A 22659-nucleotide genomic window follows, 5' to 3' on the forward strand; every position below is an offset into this window, starting at 1 on the left:
CATCACATAATCAAGAATCTGGATAACTACATTGTATTTGACCATTCATCAAGTTGCAGAATTACGTTACCATGCATATACGTGTGTGTTTCTAGATTCAATTGTTTGTGATAATATTATTTAAGTTACACACTTAGCACTGTGGTACTCAAGTTAACAAATACAACATTGGCGTTCCAAATTCCAACTTGAGAGTTTAGCCAGACATTTAAACATGATAGTTTTAATGTAGGTCAGCAGATATCTGTATACAAGTGAAATATCTAATCCACATAATCTTATCGCGCCGTGCTAAATTCTGTGTCAGTAGATCATGGAAAACTCTAATTATTCCAAGGTACTCATTGGGAGTTATTGCAACACAAATATTAACCATTATGATTGGGTATCAGACCAAGAAAAAACATGAAAACAAAACAATTACTTCAACTCAAATGTAAGATAACAAACTAAACTTAAATCAGGGCAAATATAGTGTATGGGTGCTGCAATTTGGAACGGTATAGTTAAGGGTGAGCAAGGACACATAGTAAGTTACACAAAATTATATATACAATTCCAATCATTACAAAGTACATACTGTGATGTAGACTATACTCAATTACTAATAATCAAAAGGATATTGGCAGACTCTATTGTATTCGTCCATTCCTCGACGATTCCACTGATGACTTTTCAATAACGATGAATGGGAAGTCTTTAAACGTCGGCAGTAACACTCGCGGATCACAGTAGGCAGTTCATTCAACACCTCCTTCGACGAATTCTACACCGCTACCGACAATCATTCTCGACGTGCTGCTGGGCTCATCGTAGTCACTCTCGATTACCCCACCTTCAACTATGTGTCTCACCAATGTTCAGTAAATCTTCTGCTCGTCGAATCACCAGTTCTCTAACAAATGTGCTAACAGGCTGTGCTGTAGAATGTCTCTCTAGTCGAAAGATTCAGCATAGCATACCTTCAACTTGTATGCTCATACAAGTTCACACAAGTACTTCGTAGATTATCTTACGGAATCTTCTTGAATGTCACCGTAGTTTAATCAAAAATATAACTTATCAATCACAAGTCTCTTTCTTGTAACATTTAAACACTTTTGAAGTCTTAATTGACTCAAATATACTAATTCAAACCCACTACGGGCACTTACATGTCCACACCAAAATGTTGGCACCAAACATTTTCCCTGTTTTTTAAAAATTTTAATAAAAGTTTATTTGATCAAAAGATTGTTTTTTTCTTTTTACACGTAGAAAATATACTGCATGGCACACACCTAATGTTTGTTTCTGCATTTAAAGAAATTGATTTTACATTGCATAGAGTAATTGATAAAATAAATTAACCAATATTATGTTTCCAAAAAGGTGAATTAAAATTAATCAAATATATAAAATATACAATTATGGAATATGCAATATTACAGTACTCTACCTAAGTTAATAAGATATTAGTTCTAAATTAAGGGCTAGACGTAGAAGAAATAGAAATACAGTGGAACCTCATTATAAAGTAACTCATTCTAGAATACTTGTATATTTTCAGATTGCAACACAATATTCATTGTGTTAGGGAGCCCATCTGGTAGGGGTGTATGTGTCTGTGTCGGCGAGGCGGGATGATAAGCGCGACGCTCGCTGGTGCTTCTAGCGCGGTGTCTCCTCTGGACTGGCGCGCAGTCTTCTCCCAGTGCATCGAGCGGCGACCGTGACATCACACGGCGGAGAAATAATAAAGATGTAATGCAGGTCCCTTAAAGTGCTTTCAAGAATTTGTACCTGTTGTTATACGCCTAAAAATTACTTTTAAAACACGTGTTTTAGTCATTTTAACACTACGTACTTAAAATACATTTTAAAAACTTAATCAGAAATCAAAAGTATTTTTCTCCCCTCAGCGAGTTCTTAAATACTTTTCGCAAACAGATCCCCACTCGGATGTCTCGAGTAGTTTTGAAATCGCGTTGTTTTTCTACCTCTCCTTTGCCGTCTTGCCATTCGACCGCTAGCGCATGCGTTGTGAGTGGCGTCGCCGCTGACGCACTCCGCTCCTCTGCCGGTTCCCCCCTCCACGCACCTGACCGCTCCCCTCGTGCGATCGGAATTTTCGTAACGCTCGAAAAATGGCAATCCCCTCAGTTAAGATGTTTCTCTTTAAAAATTAACATGTTTTTTTTGTTTCTTTTCTTTCTCTGCTCACTGTGTGTGTGCCCAGGTGGGCGGGTGGGGCCTCAACTCTCCGGAATGAGTTGCTCCCGTTACTTGGTGTGCCGGTCCCGGGTGCGTTGCGGCGGGGGTCCCGCCGGCAGGCCGGGATGTGATGTGCGTGTGTGTGTGAGAGAGGGGTCGCGCGTGATTGTCCAGGCCATCAAGCAGCTCCGGCGGGAGGTGGTGGACGGCATGCGCGCCCTCATGAAGCTGGCCAAGGACAAGCAGACGGCCGGGATGCTGCCCATCTGCGAGGACATGATCTCCAAGGTAGGCCCCTTCCGTGTCTCCTCTGCGGGGGTCAACTGGACGTAGTCATGCAAAAAAAGGAACCAACCCACAATTTTGTTATATTTTATTTGAAAATAAATTAAAATAGTACAAGGTTGATCGTACCGTCGTCGCTATTATTATATCAGTATTTATACTAGACCATTAAAATTATACCCGCATTATGTTATCAATGGGAGAATTACAATTTATAAATTAACTTTTACTTCAAAATACTCAGAATAGGTTTCGTGTGGGTTGGTTCCTTTTTGCATAACTACGTTCAACTGATGTACGAGGGACCTTCCAAAAGTAAGTTTCGGAAATTTTTTTTTTCACACTGACAAAATACACCGTGGCATCATTAACTATTCATCTTGCACCATTTTTCAACACATACTTCACGGACATCAAGACATTTGTTGGTAGCATGCGATCGTTTACGAAGAAACCACTCTGGTGAAACTCTTGTGCCCTGCGGTGTAAGGAATTTTCTTCGCACGGCCTGCTCACGCCTCGGCGTTGTTTCGGAAGTGACGTCCCCGAAAGTTCGGGCTTTCCACGCGGGGACGACGGCACGCGCTTCCATTGGCTACCCGCGTTGACAGTACGCACGTGTCTTGCCTCGTGATCTGCACTCGAGAGTAGCTTCGGGCACGCCGGTCTGCTGCTACTCTATCTTCTCCGGCGCGGACGCTACTTCCGTCTTTGAACCAGCGGCAGGTGTATCGTTTGTTCCACCTGGTGTACCGTCTGCCCTTGCTAAAAAAAAAGTGACTAAACGTACTCTCGGAATGTCCCTCATATGTATGTGTATACATTAATTCTTTAGGCGTACTATAAAAAAAGATTACAAGAGTGACATTTTTAGATGTGCAAGCACATGCAAAATTTTCACTGGATGAATTAAAAGGCTACATACAAATAGAAATCATATATGTGCTTTTAAATTCTATTCTTTAGTGATTTATATTGAATATGGGTTATATAATTTAAAACTGTTTATTGTGAATATTAGTGATAAGTAGTGATGGGAAAAAGCGGTGTTATTTTTATGCCAATTTCGTTTCAATAATCAGCAATTACGGTGTTTTGTGTTTTTATAGGAAAACATATTTTAAAATGATATTTTAAAAAAAGAATTTTTTTACTACCGGTACTTACGACATTTTCTTCAAAAGTTTAAAGCACCCTTCAAATTCATCTTTTAACTGTGCTTCCACTTTCTCCCCCAATATTGGAACATATGTTCTAAGGGAACTGGCTGTAGGAAGATCTCCCCCACCCTTTACATTTTTATTAATCCAACCACGTAATTGGGTGTTGTCTAATTTCTGGAGTGGTATGTTGACAGATATAAAAGCCTTGGTTGTATCCAAAATAATGTCTCTCTGTCCTCTCGTACTTTTTCCCCGACTTTTGCGACTTCTTCTAGTGTAGCAAGACGTTTGCTGCCACTGCTTGTGCCCTCGGCACCTAACCTCACTTTCACATGATGCTTACTAGCAACATGTTTGACAACAGTGTCCCTTCTCTCGTAATCAACTCGGCAATTGCACCATTTGCAGAACAAAATGTTGTTGGAAACGTACAGCCCTTCCGATTTTAATTCCGTTGCCCGCGATAAGCAAGATACTTTAAATTTTGGCATCGCTTTATTGGGCCTAGCAGTAAATAAGTCGAAACCTACAAGGATTCTTGTTTTACTTAAACTGCCTGCCCGTGTAAACTTTTGCAAAAGTATAGAATATTAATGAACACGGCAAATTAACTAGGTATCCCGAAAGATAACACACGTCACGCGTTGTTTTGCTAACGAAAAATTGGTACGTTGGTACGTGTACTATAGCTGTGCTCGCTGCTAGCGCATTCAATTGTCTTCCGTTGCAATCTGGCGTCAACGAAAACAAACGAATATCGAGTTCAGAATTCGGGATGGCGTAATAAATGTTTACAAAAACATTATATAACATTTTTTCGGTACCAGGTATTCGAAAAGAACTAATTAAGCATCGGAGTAAAGCAATGAAAAATTTAATCAACGGAAAAATTATGTTGTATTCTATTGTGAAGCGAAGGGGAAGGAGTAAGGTCTGCTGTGTGTAAATATGGAGGTTGCCGGCTGAATAAGTACTGCAATGGCCAATGGGTAATTTTCTAAATTGATAGGCGTAATGTTTCTGGCAAATGGAAGACGCTAAAAGACAGCTAAGGTGTTTTAAAATAAGTGGTATTTCCAACCTAATGTGTGAACATCGTATTTTGTGACAACACGCACAAAATCTTTTATAAACTCGCAAATAATTCATATTTTAACATTTTTTCTGAGATTTTCAGAATTTCGCGTTTTATTGTTATAAAAATCTTTTTTCGCGAAAATTCGCGAAAAAATTGTTACACCATTTTTTCCCATCTCTAGTGATAAGAAATTAAATTTTTTCAAGTGAGTTTATATTATGTTGTTGTATATGTGAAATTTATTTGCATTTTAAATTATATATCATTCAATTATTATTTAATAAATAATTAAAATGAATACATTAGAATAAAGCATACTTAATGATATTAATAATTAATTAAAATTCACCACAATTATTTTACTAAATCATATAATTAATTTTATAAATGTGTTTATATTAATATTGAATTGCATACTGAGTATTTCTAAAAAAAATTTAATTTGATTGAAATTATACAAGTCGACAAGACATTACAACAAAGTAAAAAAAAAAGAAGACTGTAGGGAAGCTGAAAGTGCCGTTTTATTTTACTGACTTTTCTCTGTTTTAAGATGTACCTTTTTGTAATTCTTTGAACTCCTTAATCAGGTTGCTTCTTGCAGTTGATGACCCCTTCCATTTGCAGAATTTACTTACTGTAGTGTTCATCTTTATTTTGACTTTTAAATTAAAGTTTATCTTAAACTAATAATCTGTTGTATTTTTTTTCTATAAAAATTATTGACTTAAACAGGAAAGCATCTTCGATTCAAGTAAATTGGCATGTTTTGTTCCCACTTTAGCAACATGGTGTCTATTGTAGGTTATTGGTGGTTTATATCTTGCTGATATTGGTTTTTTTTTACCGATAAGTCTACGTGTGCAAACCTGTAGGTTGTAGTTGGTGTAGCTAAGTCCATGCCCCGTAAATTGACATGTTTTGTTCCCACTGTGGCAATATGGTGTCTATTTTAGGTTATTTGTGATCTACATCTTGCAGATATTGGTTTTTTTTACCAATAAGTCTACGTGTGCACACCTGTAGGTTGTAGTTGGTGTAGCTAAGTCCATGCCCCGTAAATTGGCATGTTTTGTTCCCACTGTGGCAATATGGCGTCTATTGTAGGTTATTTGTGGTCTACATCTTGCTGATGTTGGTTTTTTTTTACCGATAAGTCTACGTGTGCACACCTGTAGGTTGTAGTTGGTGTAGCTAAGTCCATGCCCCGTAAATTGGCATGTTTTGTTCCCACTGTGGCAATATGGTGTCTATTTTAGGTTATTTGTGATCTACATCTTGCAGATATTGTTTTTTTTTACCAATAAGTCTACGTGTGCACATCTCTAGGTTGTAGTTGGTGTAGTTGCCCCGTCTCCCTGCGCAGACCCGCATCCTGCTGAGCCTGTGGGACCCGGGGCTGGTGGAGGAGGCCCTCTTGTTCGTGGACGAGCACAAGGTCGCGCAGACGCCCGCTGACGACGGCGGCGACGGCGGCGACGACTCGGAGGGCGACGGGCCGTGCCGGGGCCAGACGGCAGTGTCCCCGTTCAAGCGCATCACCCAGCGCCTCAACCTGGAGCTGCGGTCCCCGGACCCCGACGACCTGGCCACCCCGGACACCCCCTGGTGCACCCAGAGCTTCTGGAGCCTGCCCGGCGGGACCGAACCCGCCGTCCCGCTCCGGGAGGGAGGCTTAGGGGAGTCCCCGGTGCACGACAACCAGTTCGTGATCTTCCCGGAGGCGGAGGACGACTGGAAGGGCGGCGAGGGCGACGCGAACGCCAACAACAACAACGAGGAGGACGAGCCCACGACGACAACGACGACGACGTGTTCGAACAACAACGTGGACCGCGACCCGGGGCGGAGGTTCCTCGACACGCAGGCCATGTGCAGCTCCCCCTCCGCCAACTACTACAAGCCGACGGACGAGCCGGAGCCCTGGGACCTGATCCAGCTGAACATCGAGGCGAGCGTGATGTGCCTGGTGAGCAAGGTGAAGTTCCTGTGCGGGCGCTGCGGCAGCCCCGCCGTGCGGCTGCGCTCGCGCGGGTCCCGGGTGGGCGGCGGCGAGGCCGCGGTGGTCACCCTGCAGCCGGTTAGCGACCCCCCACTACCCGCCGACGCGCCGCTCACCGCGGACATGAGCTCCGACGAGGTCATCGGCAAGACCGTGGACTCGGTGCGGCGCGCCGTCACCTCGGCGGCGGCGCGCAACAAGTTCACGGAGGGCCTGGACTTTGCGTCCATCGCGGACTGGACCTGCGAGCTGCGGCCCAGCATGCGCAAGCTGCGCCACGCCATGGACGGCCTGCTCAAGACGGCGCGCCTCACGCACAGCGCGTTTCGGCTGCAGGAGGACGGCCGCGCGGCGCAGCGCGCGTGCAACGTGCGCTACCGCCGGGACGTCTGCTTCTCCCAGGCGGTGAGTCGCGTCGCGCTTTGTTACGTTATACTCACTTCACTGTAGTTCATTCCTGGCAGTGACACCGTTTTATATGGTTTTTTGGACGGACAAGTATTCTTCACAGTTGATATTTTGGCTTCGACCTACATAGTAGTTTTTCCCTTAATACTTAATTATTGAAGTTATACTTCAAATGCGACTTCCAACAAGGTTGCGTTAAACGTTTAACGCTACCACGGAGAATTATTTAATGATGCCAAAGAAGTATATCTTCTCACCCATTTTTCTTTTTCCTCTCCAGGAACCCCCCCCCCCCCCCCATAAGTTGTGTGTACTTACATACAATGCTGAAGTGGCAAGGTTGATGCCCTCGACACCATCCTGTGCATGATTTAAACTTGTGAGCATTAAGTCGGTGTGTAATTTGATCCGGAACCTGAAAGTGTGTTTATGAAGGTAAGACACGAAACCATTTTAATCCTTACCTCCTCTCCTCTTTCACTTCTGCCTCCATTTTTTTTTTTCTTCCGTTCTTTCATTTCGTGTCCTATCTCCATTTGTGTTTTTTTTTTTTTATTCACAAGCAGTGGCAGTTGTGGTTAGCTAACTGAACGTTTCCTACATTTTTCTTATTTTGTGTGTGGTACAATGGATTTTCCGACTAAACGCAAGCTCGAGTACTCAAATTTGAATCTATAGATTGGATGGATGAGGCAAAATATTTCATTACTCCATGAGGTCTTAGATCTTCGTCTTAAACTTTGATAACAAGTAAAAGAAAAAAAGGTCTTCACACACTCCAGGCATTTCATGCCTAAAAACTATTATGAAAACTTGCGTTTTGGTGCACTTATAAATAAATACAGTTTGAAAATGAAATTAGGAAACTACGTGGACTCAGTGTGGTTGGCAAGCGCGTGCTGGCGTGCCCCTCGCAGCTGACGTCGCTGGTGACGGGGCTCATGGCCAAGCTGTGGTGCCAGAAGCCGGACGCGGCCTTCCTCTCCGTGCTGACGGCGCTGGGCCCGCTGGCGTCCTTCGAGGGCCTGCTCAGCTACTACGGGGACGAGGTGGACATGTGGGGGGACATGGCGGTCGCCGTGGAGGACCTGGCCACCGTCACCTTCTCGCTCGTCCGCTGCAGCGCCAAGAACAACCGGTGAGCCGCCCGCCCAAATATCTACCCGAACACGTGCTTGCCCGCGGCAGATGTGTGCGGGGACGCACCACAACGCTGAAATGCACTAACGCCGAAAAATGTCATAGCAGGTTAGGTTAGACTAGGTTAGGTCAGGTCTGGTTAGGCTAGGATAGGCTAGGTTAAGTTAGGTTAGGTTATATTACGCTAGGTTAGGTAAGGATAGGTTTGATTGTGGTATTTCGGGGTTAAGGTACATAAGGTACATTACACTGGCTTTCGCAACTAGTTTTGGCTTCTGCTTCGTGAATAAAAAAATAACATTTTTGGTTTGGATGGGCTAGTCAAATTCTGAAAAATACCATTAAAATAGTATTCTACAGATTTGATGTTTGAGGAAAATGTATGAATAAAAATATTGGATTTGGTAGGAGGGCCATTAGGAGACAACAAGAACCCCGGGGGGCAGATAATTTTCCTGGGAACCCTCTCCCTTTCCCCCCACCTACACACACACTTAAAAAAAATGTCCTGAGACAACCCTTTAATTTTTGATTATGAGTGAGTAGAGACCGGATAAATTCGCGAATTCATTTCGTGATAGGCTGGAATCCAAAAACGTTTGCCTTTTTACTGCATCAGTGATTGGGCCACAGTTCAGCTGAATGATACTCGGCCAATAAGAAAACCTTTAACAAAAGAAGTATCGAATCACTAGCGTCCCAGTTAACAGGTGTTACGAGTCAGTAGCCAATAAGCAAATATAATTTTCCTGCGTGCATAGAGAATCATGGAATATATCCTAAAGGTCATTGAAATCGCGAATTTTTCCGGTCTCTATGAATCAGCCAATCAGATCCTAACAACACCATCATACACGGCCTACGACGGGTTTGGGGCCGGCGAGATCTCAGAGGCCCTGACACGAGGGAGGCTCCCGGTTGATTTGAGAGTTTTTTTTTTTTTAGTATGCGTGGGTTTACCCTCATGGCATGAAAATCGCAATTCTGGTGTGAATGCTACTCGGCCGTCACTTGGATGCGATCTACACGTATCGGATGATCGACACCGGGAACGGCTTCGGCAGGTCGCCGTCGCCGTGCGCGGAGCCGACGCCGCGCGTGCGCGGGTCGCGTGCCACGCTCACCGTGCTGCTGCCCGTGCCGGACGCCGTGCACCACCTGGTGCCCCCGTCGGCCGCCTCGTTCCGTGTCACGCCGGTGTTCTTCAACGTGGGCGTCAACGAGATGGCCTCGCTGGCCGAGAGCCTGGGCGCCACGCGGCCGCAAGAGGACAGCAACCTGGACAACTGCGAGCGCCTCGGCCAGTACTACCACCGCTTCCGCCGGCTGGACCTGCCCCCGGAGCCGCCGGGCCACCGAGGTACCTCGCTCGCTTGCCTGGTCCCCTGGCTCCGGTCCTGGATACACGAGTCCCTGGCCCCCAACCACCAGTCCTGGATACACGAGTCCCAAGCCCCCAACCACCCCGCACGGTAGACTCTTCTCTGCTCTGTCCATCTCGTCATCCGGACCATCCTCTTGTCTCCTGTATTCTCCTGCACTACCCCACATTGCAGTGCCCAGGGTTTCCCCTGTGTCTGTGCAGGTTTCACCCGGGCCCAACCTATTTCTAGTTATAGTCTAGATTTACGAGTGAGGGGAGTTGGTCGTGGCGCCAATCGCTGCCACGGCTTGCCAATCCCCTTCCTAGCACATGATGCATGGCTAACGCACTGCATGATTAGAGCGTATGGGCTTCGGCCTGAGACGCACCTAGGTCCCTCCCCTAACTCCGATTCTGTTGGAATGGATGGAGCCGGATCGGCTCCGGAACCGGAATGGAACCCCGCTGAGAGGTCGGTGTCGTGGCGAGGCGGGCGGGGTAGCGAGGCCCGTGTGTTAGCCCCTGCGGAACCGGAATGAAACCCCGCTGAGCGTTAGACGGTGTGGCAAGGCAGGCCCGTGTGTCGCAGGGCCGGCGTGCGGGCCGCTGCAGCCGTCGCTGGCGGACCTGGTGGACCGCCTGAAGGGGGCGGTGCGCTCCCGCCAGAGCAAGAACACAGAAGTCCTGCACCTGTCCGCCCACATCTGCCGCCGGATGAAGGGTAAGCCTTACCCTCCCCGTCCCCTCGCGGTCTACAGTCTAAGTTTCCCCCAATATCTGCAGAATTCTAGTGCATGGATTTGAACAATATAGGTAAACTCCACAAAACTTTTTTTTTTGTTGAACCTGCGTACATGCATGCGACACTTAGAAGGAAAAAAACTATTTAATTGTATTCTAAAGAATGGATAGCGTCTCTTTGTAAGTTCACCTGTATTTGAATCAGTTAGGCTCTGGTTTTGTTTGTTCTTTTTTAATATGTACTTTAATCAGTACTCGAGGTGTTTGTACTTGTAAATATTGCGTGTTAATTTAGTGTGTAGTGTGAGAAACGTTTGAATTTTTTGAACTTCCCGCGCTGCTCGCTAGTAGCGCCAAGTTTTCAAGTTGGCTGCCTGCCGAGTTGGGTAGCCTGGCAGTTTCCGGCAACGAAGCAACAGTTTTTCAACCATTGTGGCGGAAAGTTGTGCTGTCGTGCACGCTTGCTGCCAATCGAATTGTTTGCGAATGAATCGTTATTAATTGTCTCTGTTTATTTGGAGATTACAGTCTTTTACGTCTCCAGACAAAACATGAGGTATTAAGTATGTTTCATACTGAAACTGTTACCAGATAACATGAAAGTCAAAAACGATAGCCGGACGTCCGATGACGCTGGTACCAGATGAACCACTTGAGTCTTTCCTGGCGGCCACCAGGATCGCTTGAGTTAATGGCAGCAAAATGGCGCCATATTTGAATTTTGAAGGCGTCCAACACTTTTGGATTAGTTAATATAAATCTAGGGTAAGCACTACTATTTACAAATCCAACAAAGTATATTTTGTGCAGATATGCATCCGTTAAACTACAGATGTGTTCAGAGTGTTGCCGTACATACGGCGCGTGCTTCGCTAACACTGGTTGAATCGTCGCGTAGTGTTCTCTCTGGATTCTTAAGGGGCCCTCACACTGGCAAAAATTTTACTCAATATTTTGAAGGTGTCGTGTTTGTACAAAAATATTGAGAGTGTGAGGAAATATATTGCGCAAAAAAAAAGGGGTGTTCAATATTTTGTGGAGTGTTCAAAAGTTTTCTGAAAGTTTAGAAAAGTTTTGCGGACCCGTCAATATTTTATAGCACGAGAGTGCCGTGTGAGGGGGCTGACAAAATATTGCGCAATATTTTTGTGTAGTGTGAGGGGTCCAGACCATTCAATATTGTTGTACAAAAATGAGCTCAACAATTTTGCTCAAAATATTGAACGAAATTTTTGTTAGTGTGAGGGCCCCTTTACTGATGGTGTTATCGCCGAGACGGCGGTGAGGCTGCGGGTGTGGGGGAAGCGTCGCGAGGCGGGCGTGTGGGAGTGTGCGTGTGTCTGCGCAGGCCTGCGCTTCACGAGCTGCAAGAGCGCCAAGGACCGCACGGGGATGTCCGTGACGCTGGAGCAGTGCCAGGTGCTGCAGGGGGAGTACGACCTCGCGGAGCACGAGTTCCAGCGAGCCCTCGACTGCATGAGGAGGTGAGTCACGCCCCCTCGCTCGCCGGCCACCGGAGCGAAGGTCCTTTCATTTGGTTCCTTCGCGTGATTCATGTCAATCGAACTGCTTGGCCCCCGTCCCATTTCTAGTCGTCCGTTCTCGTGCCGTCTGGCATTTAAGTGTTCTTTTGTGCTGTCATTTGTATTGTCCATAATAAACTGCTTTAGGTTCATCATTGTGTTTATCTGTTTGACATTTGTTGATTTAGGCTTTTTCTCTATGGGTTTATGTTTTCGTTTAATTTCTTATTTGCATTCATAAAATCCCCCCCCCCCCCCCTCCACCATGACAAACAGTGCAAATCTGCAATTGCCTATGTCCAAGGAATTGTATTAAATAAGGTCGTTTGTTTGTGTCGCTATCGGCCGTAGGCCTACTCGAGTACCATGCCTACCTGTGTCCTCCACCGAAAAAAAGAAGCAAATATTTATTTTTCTCATTCCTAAGCATCGGAATCACTTTCACCCACTTTGAAGCTCATTTGTACATCCTTTATCATTGCATTTTATTATGAGAATTAAAAAGAACTGATTTTATACATTCTTAGAATACAATGATATGCCAATATATGACATATAAGACATATACCTATATACAGTAGAAACTCATTTTTACGTACCCGGGATTTATGAATAAACACATTTTTTTTTACTTGCGCTGTCATTTTTACTATAGTATTTATGCATTGCTTTCCCGCTTTATGTGAAAGCATTTCATTTAATAGCAAACCATCAGAAAAGTTTAGACGAAACATTAAAAATTGAAAGCGAACAGTGTATGCAGTTTAATTATTACACATCATTGTGTGAGCTTCGTTTACGATTATAAACAACATTTTTTTTTCTTCAATGTTCCACGGTAACCTGTACGGCCATGAACCTAAACTTTGGTGACGTGTAAGCGAAAATTAGGTTTATTTTTATATTTCGCCCCTTTTAAACTTCAACTTTTTCCGATCATTTTTTTATGAAATTGTGGTACGACGTACTTTCGTTGAATTTAATAATTAAAAGATTATATAATTGTCATCAGGGCTGAGTGTTGATTGAAAATGTGTATTAGTGTCATGATTTTAATTGCATTTTGTTTGCTTTGTGGTGTATTATATTAGAATTTTGATGTTATATCGCTATTCACCATATCCATCACTAGTCCCGAACGTTCCGAATCAAAGACCTTTCAGTGTAATGTCAAGTTGATCCTCCCCGTCGCGAGAACGCCGGAAGCAGCGTGTCGACGCGAGGGTGGTCTGTGTGTCCGAGCAGCGAGGGGTGCCGGCGGGAGAACGCCTGCAAGAACACGGGCGTGAGGAAGTACGCCTTCAACAGCCTGCAGCTGCTGACGCTGCCCAAGCTGTACCGCCCGCCGGCCGGCACGTACGGCTCCGTCCAGACGTGAGCGGGCCCCCGCGGCGGCCCCTGGTCCCGCCCGCGGCGGCCCTGCGTCCCGGGCCCTCGCCCCCCGGCCAGAGCTGGCCGGGGAGCCCTCGAGGTGGCAAGGGTTCACGTCGGCCCGTTCCTTCGGAGCTCTGGCCGCGTCGGCGCAAACGAAAAGAATTCATTATCAACTTAATTATTTATCCCATAAATACCTTATGTTGTACAGTGTTCACGTTAAGCATTTATAGATAATGTATATATCGAGAAATACCAATGAATTTCACATTGTATACGAGTTTGATTGCAGGCTCTATAAATCTGTCGGTGATGTCAACGTGATATATATTCAGTGTCAGTTGTAACAAGAATATAGTATGCTGTTTGGAGGCTTCATCTCATGTACCTACTTTGTTACGGAAGTACCTAGTCTGTTTACATCGTAGACGCTTTTCAGTCTGTTTTTAGCGATCCGTAAGATCTTAAGTCCATCTCTTTAAGAATTTGGCATTACTGAGTTCTGTCCTGGAGATGATTAACGTGATTATGTGTAGTTTTGATAAATTAGTTATCCTTTTAATACCTATTTTAAATGATTTTAGGGTTCCAGTTTTTTAATTTTTTTTTTTTTTATTATTTTAAGTTGTAATAGTGCACATTATTTGCTCTAATCTGATGTCTGCTGTAACATATGAGCACTACTTTCTTCCAAGTACATTATGTATGCCAGCTTCAATAATTTAATAAGTCTGATGGTGTGAAAAGAGTACTGTGTATTATTGCATAATCGTAGTATATTTTATACTGAAATCAAGTTTGAAAAGTAGGAGTGTAATTTACTAATTTTTATAAAAAAGAAAATAAGTCCTGCAAAAAAAAAATACATTTTGTTCTACTTTAAATAGAAAAAAACAAAAACCGTGATCAGAACGTGATCCGGAACTAATGCATAACTATTGTCATAGTACGTACTTATTACGAAAGAGTGCTGGCTTTCAAAATAGTTAGCTCGGCACTAGACACTGCACGCGCGTTGCATGCAATCGACGAGCTATCAATATTAGACTACGTCAGTGGTGTAGCTAGGATTTGTATATGGGGGGTGTTAAGAAGCATGGCCGGCCCCCCCCTCTCCCCTACGTATTAAAGCTGGGGGGTCCGGGGCACCTCCCCCGGGAAAATTTGGATTTTAAGGTGTAAAATAGTGCTAATTTAGCAGTTTCCGGTACTTATATTTAAATATTGTAATGGTATAAATTTTATTAATTTTAATATGAAATTTGTTTGAGTGATGAATAAGAAATTAATTAAAGATTTGTTGCTAGGGGGGGGGGTGTGAACCCCTAAATCCCCCCCCCCCCCCCCCGCTACGCCCATGGACTACGTATGCTCCCTCTACATATATGGTAATAGACATAATCAAAAATGAATGATGCAACTAGAACTGGCTACATTTTTATAAGCGGTACACAGTGGCAACGAAGATGAACAGACAAAGGTTATATAATTTGAAAACATCTTTAAAAGAAAGTTTACAAATGTGACAACTTCGTATTTCTGTTAATTAAATAAGTAAGTGGTAATATCCAAAAGAATATTAGATTTCAACGTTATAATATATTTTATACGGGAAAACTACCTACACAAAGCACTCTGAATCAAACTGAAGGACCAAAAAACATAGTGCAGCGTTTTTGCGAGAAATTTTTTTCTTCAAATTCGACTCCGGAAAATAACGGTGCTACGATTATGCGATAAAACACTGTATATACACAAGGTTTCAAAATTTGTGGTACTTAAATAAGAGGATCATATAACCAGGGCCGCAACTAGAGTCTCTGGCACCCGGGGCATGAATGGATTTATGCGCCCCCTCCTCCCCCTCTTTTTTTGCACATGCCACACCAATAAAGCGGGCGGTCCGGGGGCCCTCCCACGGAAAAATGGTGCTATTTAAGCATTTTCCATACCCACATGTAACCATTTCTGTGCTACTGTAACTTCCATGCAAAAATTTTTTCACCAGTTACCAGTTGTAGTAGGAATTACAATGCAAGCGATTTCGGCGCCCCCCCACAGCTTTGCGCCCGGGGCGTGTGCCCCGCTTAACCCCCCCTGTTGCGGCCCTGCATATAACTACACAAGCACATATCATGCATTGTATTCGTGGAATAAACCGATGAAATACTGGAGGGCAGTGGGTGCTGTGTTGTGAATTGGTGGGGTGAAAGGACAAAAAAAGAGATTGAAAGCCATGACAACTGTGGCCACCAATGGCGACGCAGGCTTCACAAGAATCTTGTTGAAAAACGTCTTCTGTGCAATCTCTGTGCTTCCCTGGCATTGTTCTCTGCGAGCCCGTACGCGTGATAACACGTCGACCCGACCTTCTCTTGATTCTCGTTCGCATCAGATCCCGGAGATCCACGGCACGACCCGATGAGGGTTGCTGTTCGTGTTCACGTACGTGAACTGCGAGCTGATGTTGTTTTTACTGGAGAGCGCCCTCTAGCGTTTCATCGGTCGAGTTTCCAGACGTACATTGTAGGGCGACTTATGCTTGTCTATAGCCCGCCCGTCTCATCCTTAGATTGCAGTGTTCATTTCAATGGGCATTTACTCGCTCTCTCTCTCTCTGCCATGCACAGTGTCTGCCATTAGTGCTGACCTTGTTTCAGTGTGATCTTTGCCAGATCTATGCCAAGAGCACAGAAGCTTTGGACACAACTTTATAATTAAAAAAAAAAATGTTTTAAAAGTAATTCAAAATAATTTAAATTTTAAGAGTAAAATATGGAATAAGATTTTTGGAAATTTCTTGTTATATTTCATCAAGAGCATCATCTGATAATAGTATTCAAATCTCTCATACACACGCCATATTGGTTTCAGCCTTTTTTGTTACAAATTTTTTTAATATCTTTCTATATTAAATTTTTAAACTTTGATTGACCATAGAAATTAATTTATAGATTGCTTTGTTATTTATAGTGACCGAATGCTAAAATTTGTTTCTCCTGTAAAATAATAATTGGTGTTAGTAATTGATAACTATTTTTTATTTCATAATGGGAAATTTAAAAAAAAAAACTGGCATGCATTTTCTTAAAACAGAAAATTTTAAGTTTGAATTTTGTTTTGTTGAACTGGTTACATACACAAAACAAAATATTTTTTAATATTTTTTAATCATAATCATTGGTTATTTGTTAAGTATAAAACAAAGTGTAATAATGGTGCATACAAATCCAAATCCCGACATTGTGTAGGCCTATAAATTGGTAAGAAATAATTTGAAGAAGGAAAAATTATTTAATTTGAAATGTCGAATCAAACATAAGATCGTTCATGAATATTGAATATCGAATTATTTACGAGTATCAAATATTTTTCGAGTACCCGTAGTTACAGCCTGTGTAGTTATGATTCCGCTAGTGTTACAAACATTGGTCCCTTTACTTACACTTGATTGGTTATTTCAGCTCGGCCGGCAGAGCAGTATTTAACTGACAAACAAAGAGAAGCCACATTGTGTGTGTGTTCTTGGAAAGCAGATGGAGTTTGTAACGTTGAACCATAACAGTTTCAATCGGACTTCAGTGGTTCGACAGGGGTCGTCCATTTATCACGTGATGTTTTCTTAGCAAATTTTTAACCCCCCCTCCCCCCTAGTGATTTGTGGCGAGGTTTCAGACTAACCCCCCCCCCCCCCCCTCCCCAATAAATCGCGTGTATTTTTTGGTACGAAATATTTTTAAAAATTTCAGAATATTATCTTTAAATATAGGTATGATCTAGTTTAATTCTGGAAAATTAAGCACAGTGATAAAAATGTCCAGACACACATTAAGGTTGCAGGTTTATTCTCACTGGCATAAAAATAATAAAGGAAAGGCTTATATGTGATTTACGCATGTATTCGGCGCCAAAATCACAGTCTTACTGGCGACCGGCAAGCCGAGCCGGGTGGTTCATGTTGCGGCGGGCGGGGATATTGTTGCCTGGCTACGGCGAGTCAAGGTCACGCGTCGCTTTTCGGTTTAGTAGAAATTGCAGGAAAAAATAAATACACGTGATATCTCTCTACACCCCCCCTCCCACCATGTGATATTTCGTGATTTTTCCCTCCCCCCTCCCCCCCACGTGATTAATGGACGATCCCACACGCACATTCCAGGCCAACTCTTGGTTCTTAAATTTCAGTGCTTTCAGTAAGGATGTTTCAGTTAATGGATTGTATTGTATTTTTTCGTGCGTACTGAGTAGTTGAGTTGACATTTGCTGAACGCCATTCGACAATACCGCGCTCGCAATGAACCCAAAGTAATGCTAGTGTGATAGTTTATTTTCAGGTATCGTGTGCTCTGATCTACTGCTAATATTATTATATATTTGTACCTGTTGTGTTGGCTTCAAACCATTCCTGTTGTGATATTTTTAATTTACGCTTAAGAAAATATAAATAATTCTCAAATGTCACATTAATATTTATTTATTTATTTTTAAGGAAAAATGAACTAATAATTTATGTGCTTATTTTAGTTTCAATTTACATAAGTTTTTTGTGATGTAGTCACAATTTCTAAAGTAAGTTTTTTGTGCTGTGGTCACATTAATTTCAGGTTTTTGGGAACGTCACAATCTCTTGTTTGCAGTAAAAAGTGTCGGTACATTTTTTTTTGTGCCTAACTGTCTGCGACATGAAGTTAATTAGAGTTGTGATTATATTATTATAAGTTTTGTGGTTTGCTGCATCTTATCAGATCACTTTGAGTGCCAATTATTTAGTGTTCTGTGGTGTTTTTTTATTTTAAATAATATTTATGTGCAAATAATTTTTGACAAGTTGAATGTGAAACCTTTTAATGCTTTTTAGTCCGTAGTATTTTACCCAATTATAAATATTTCGCTCATAAAACTTAATATTGTTAGAGCTCTTCATAAATGTAAGGGGAGTTATGACCGGCTTTCACTAGCATAACTTTTTATCAAATTTTAAATTGTTTTGTTTTAACTCTTATTTAATTTAATATAGGTTAAGAAAAAGAGTACAATATTTTTCATGTAATAATCAGACTGAATTTTTTGCTAATTTAAGTTTTTTTTTTTTTTTTTTTATATTAGCAAGGCAGTGTTTTTAATAATACCGTCTTGGCTAATTTGGTGCGTAAATGATGGTTAAATTCATTTTGGAATTCAAAGCTGTTGGAATTTTTGTCAGCGAATATACAGATCCAAGTCAGCTGGATTATGTTAGCTAACACATTACTGTTGCTTATGAAGTGTATACTTGTTCTACAGATGTAGCGTTTATGCAGCAGTCGATTTAAATGTTGTTTTACGAATGTCTTGTGTGGTCACAACTAGCCGTTGTAACCTTTACGAAACAAGCACATTCGTGTCTTGCTTTGTGCTTTTAGTTGAATTACTTATCTGGATCAAATATTAGTTGGGTGGGATAACCTCTGAGAGAATGTCCACATATATTTATTCACTGTAGCGTGTAATAGAATAACTTAATTGCTTATATGTAGAGACCTGCAAAATTCACGGTTTCGTTGGCCTTCAGGATAGACTGCACTTTCCCCTGTGCACTCGGGCAAATAACGCAAGTTCATTGGCTGCCGACTTGTAAGTCGTCTCAGCTGGTTTGTCTGCGATTCGATCCTTTGGTTGAAGGGTTTATAACTGGTTGAGATTCGCCCAGATGAACAGTGAGCCAATAGCAAAATTATCTAAGAGGTATATGTGTTTGAATTCCAGCCTATCACCGAATGAATCCGCGAATTTTGCAGGTCTCGAATAATATGAACTGAAACTAATTTCACGTAAACCAGTTGCAGTGCAGTTATGACTGTCGTTTCACTCGGTGCCTGGTGTCAGAAAGCACAGGAGCGTTGGCTAGCCTGCACAACGTAGACGCGTGTAGTCATCTTCGATGTAGCGAGAAGTACAGTATATTGGTAGGACGTTCAAGATTGTAACAGTTTTATTCTACCTTTCACCTACCTTGTTTCAGAACGTGTACTTAAAACTGTGATCTCTGCGAAGGTAGCATCCGAGAGTAACTCGGGCAAAGAAATGGCTGTCGATAGTTTTATGAACTTTGCAGGGAATTGTGTAGAAAACACCTTGCTCTTAATTCAAAATGTTGTGTTACGTCACGTCCATTGTAAATACATCTGAATTTTACTGTGAAACACCCCACTTTTGGATGCTTTGTAAAGGTTAAAATTATTGCAGAAAAATTTTGTTGAAATCCACAATACTGGTATATCGAAGTGACATGTTCGTAAATAGTGTTTTATTCTTCCATTTTTTTTTTTCTTCTATTTTGAGAAGTGAATTTACTTGAACTCCATTGAGAATATAATATTTTATAAGATGAAGTAGTAAAAATTTCTGGAATTGAAATTTTTGTTTGTTTGTTTGCGAACAAGTGCCAAACTTAAACTGTGAGCGAAAGTTCTCGCCATGACTAAAGTGAATCTACTTTTAAAGTTTTTCTGTGCAAGAGACAGTTTGTGTGGTGTGAAGTATCATCTAAGGACTTAACATAAAAATTTATAGAGAAAATTTTATCTTTGTTTGTAATGTCAATTACTCATCATTGGATTAACTGAAATTATCTGCTGGATATCATGTTGGCTGATTTTCCTAGGACTTCGCTGTTTCAGCAGCCAACATTTTTGCCATTGTCACGCTCTTGTTGCTGATTTATGTATGTAATTAATAATGTGTAGGATTTAATCTTAAGGTGCTCTAAAAAAAATTAGCATAATATATAGTTTAAAATTAATATATTTATATGTGGAGGAGTGTATAAGGGTGTGCAATGTACACTTTAAATTTTATTTGCTCAGTATTGTGTGTTAGGGAAGAATGTGAGGATTGTCTGTGAAAAGGTATGCAACTCTTTCAACCTTTATTTTTAAGCTCTTACAACAGATTTTGCACAAGCAATTTCTTGTATTTAATTATTTTCTGCCTTTTTAATGTGTTTTTTTTTCTCCTTCCCCCCCCCCCCCCCCCCCTTCTTTGTTAATGGTACTTTTGAGTTGATTGTTTGTTAATATTTGTATTTTGGTTGTAAAAATGTTTAGTCCATATGAACTATAAATTTTATTTTAACTGGTTTGAACATTTGCAGCTGTTGGTGGTTCCAGCTTACTTACTTTTAAACAATTTAGATAAAAAAAAATATGTTTTCCAACTAGCAGTGATTTTTATATTAACAGCTGCCTTTGTTTGTTTTTTTAATAACTTTTTTTTGCCATTAATTACCAATTGCTGTTATGTTAGTTCTAGTAGTTTTTGATGTGAAGATCTTTCAGGAAAAAAAAACCATGGTAAAGATTCAGATTAAGAATTAAAATTTAGTATTTTTTTACTTTTTTATAGTTTTTAGTGCCGTTTTACTTAATGTTGGCAGTGCCTGTACATCAGCTTCTCTCACTAATTCGGGAGATTGAGTCTAAAATCAACAGTTCAAGAAAACAATTACACTTTTTTTTTTAAATAAAGAGGTGTTAAGCCTATCTTCAGCCTATGTATCAATCAGTTTGAGTGTTGTGTCTCGTGCATTTGTCACTATTGGCAACACTTGGTTTGAGTTTCTCTATGTTGTGTCAACTTTAAATAGCAGCGAACCCATAATTATTGCACCTGTTCATTAGTCATTGTCATAACGCAAGTTGTTATTAAGGTTACTTTTTTTGGTGATTTGAATCAATTTTGATTCCGTGATCAACTTAGGGTTTGCAGGTTATTAGCCAAAGGGAGAGGAAGCCCCGACTCAATTTAGTTTCTTTCCTTTATTCTCTCTCTCTTTTTCTTACTTACTTACTTTTATATCTGAAGATTTTAATCGGCAGTAATAATAAACAGAAGCCATGAGCGAAAACTGTTACTTCGATTTATCGTGTGAAAGACTGGAGTGTCTTTTGCAGAACAAACCCATATAATTATTTTGAACGAGGAAGGAGCTAGACTATTGGATGGTGCCAAAAAGAATTTTGCTCGTAAGTCTACTCAGCGTAACCGGGATTTTTGTCATCACGGTGGTTAGGTGTCGTAAGTCGCTGGCGAGTAGTGAACGACTCTCTCGCTTTCTGCCCTTTGTTCGCTCCAACCAAAGCTACTTTAGGATCACGCGTGCACTTATTCGTGTTCGTGTAATACCTCTCTCACACTTGCACACACACACTCAATTTAACACCTCTTAACTTGCATTATTTTTCATGAAATGACAAATAATAGCTAGATGAATTTTTGTTTTTGAATAATTGCTGCCACACAATTCATCTTACATCCTGTAACATTGTGGTTTCGTGTAGCTTTACCGTGCAGCAAAAGTGCCGTGTTTTATCGCACCGTTGTCTTAGGGCGTCAAAATGTGGAGAAAAATAATTCTCGCATAAACGTGGCATTATGTTTTTGGTCCCATTGTTAGATTCCGAGCGCTTTGTGTAGGTTGTTTCCCATATAAAACAATGTTGTTGTTTTTACTTTACTTTAAAACAAAACCTGGAAAGAAGAGCAAGTAATTGATGTTAGTGTCAATGTAATTTTAATTTCAGCATATTTGTGCTGTTATTTTATAAAGTCAGTTTTGTTATGATAATTTATTTTGTAATGAAATCGAAATATTGTACATCCTGCATTCCTTGCGTGGTTTTCCTTCGTTCAAGATTGATCAAAATTGAAGACTTAAGTGTCTTGCATCTCGTTAAAAAATAAATAAATATTTGTAAAACATTTGTTTTCGTTTAGGTGACAAGTGTGTCAGAAGTGTGTGCAACTAAAATTGTTGAGAATGGTGCTTTTGCATTATGACTAAGTAAATACAAAGACAAGACTGTGAATTATTTACTTGGAAGAGATGTCATGAAGTTTGTTGATATTCATGTTTGTATTAAAATAATAGGGTGTGTGACATTTTTTTTTTTGATGTTGAGAACACTTAATCACAATACTGTAAATTTTCCATCTATTGTTAACCAAATAAATTACATGCGAAGAGAAGGTAAATTTGTGGAGTTTTATTTTCAAAGTGATCAGAAATTTGGGAATGAAAGGTATAGAACATGGGCGGTATCGCAATAGGTGTATGTGTGTTTTTACAGAAGTGCAACAATTTTTGCAACTTTTTATGTCACGGTTACTATTAACTTGTTTAATACTCTATACTAACATTAGGATCTTCATTGTGAATAAAAATTTTCTCTGTGAGTGTGTGTGCATGTATAATATTCTGTGTTATAATTACAAAATAAAAATAAAAAAAATTACTGATAGGCTAATCCTCAATACTGGAATACAGATTCTACACAATAAATAAAGCTCGAACAATATGGTTAGCTTGAATCTGTGATGGTATATGGAAAATTATAATTAAGGATGTAAAA

General features: G+C 41.2%; 1 protein-coding gene across 2 annotated transcripts in view; it reads left to right on the plus strand.

Moving 5' to 3' along the window:
- Positions 1 to 22282, plus strand: part of LOC134540547 (inositol polyphosphate-4-phosphatase type I A) — a 44810-nt gene extending 22528 nt beyond the window's left edge. For both annotated transcript variants that reach the window (XM_063383355.1, XM_063383354.1), the window contains 7 exons: positions 2368 to 2481; positions 6086 to 7126; positions 8047 to 8267; positions 9334 to 9629; positions 10222 to 10353; positions 11722 to 11857; positions 13142 to 22282. In XM_063383355.1, the coding sequence (XP_063239425.1) occupies positions 2368 to 2481; positions 6086 to 7126; positions 8047 to 8267; positions 9334 to 9629; positions 10222 to 10353; positions 11722 to 11857; positions 13142 to 13274 (2073 nt within the window). In that variant the 3' untranslated portion in view covers positions 13275 to 22282. The remainder of the gene's footprint in view (positions 1 to 2367; positions 2482 to 6085; positions 7127 to 8046; positions 8268 to 9333; positions 9630 to 10221; positions 10354 to 11721; positions 11858 to 13141) is intronic.
- The last annotated feature ends 377 nt before the right edge of the window (positions 22283 to 22659 follow it).

The sequence above is a fragment of the Bacillus rossius genome, chromosome 17 (assembly GCF_032445375.1).
Source record: "Bacillus rossius redtenbacheri isolate Brsri chromosome 17, Brsri_v3, whole genome shotgun sequence".
Taxonomy (NCBI): domain Eukaryota; kingdom Metazoa; phylum Arthropoda; class Insecta; order Phasmatodea; family Bacillidae; genus Bacillus; species Bacillus rossius.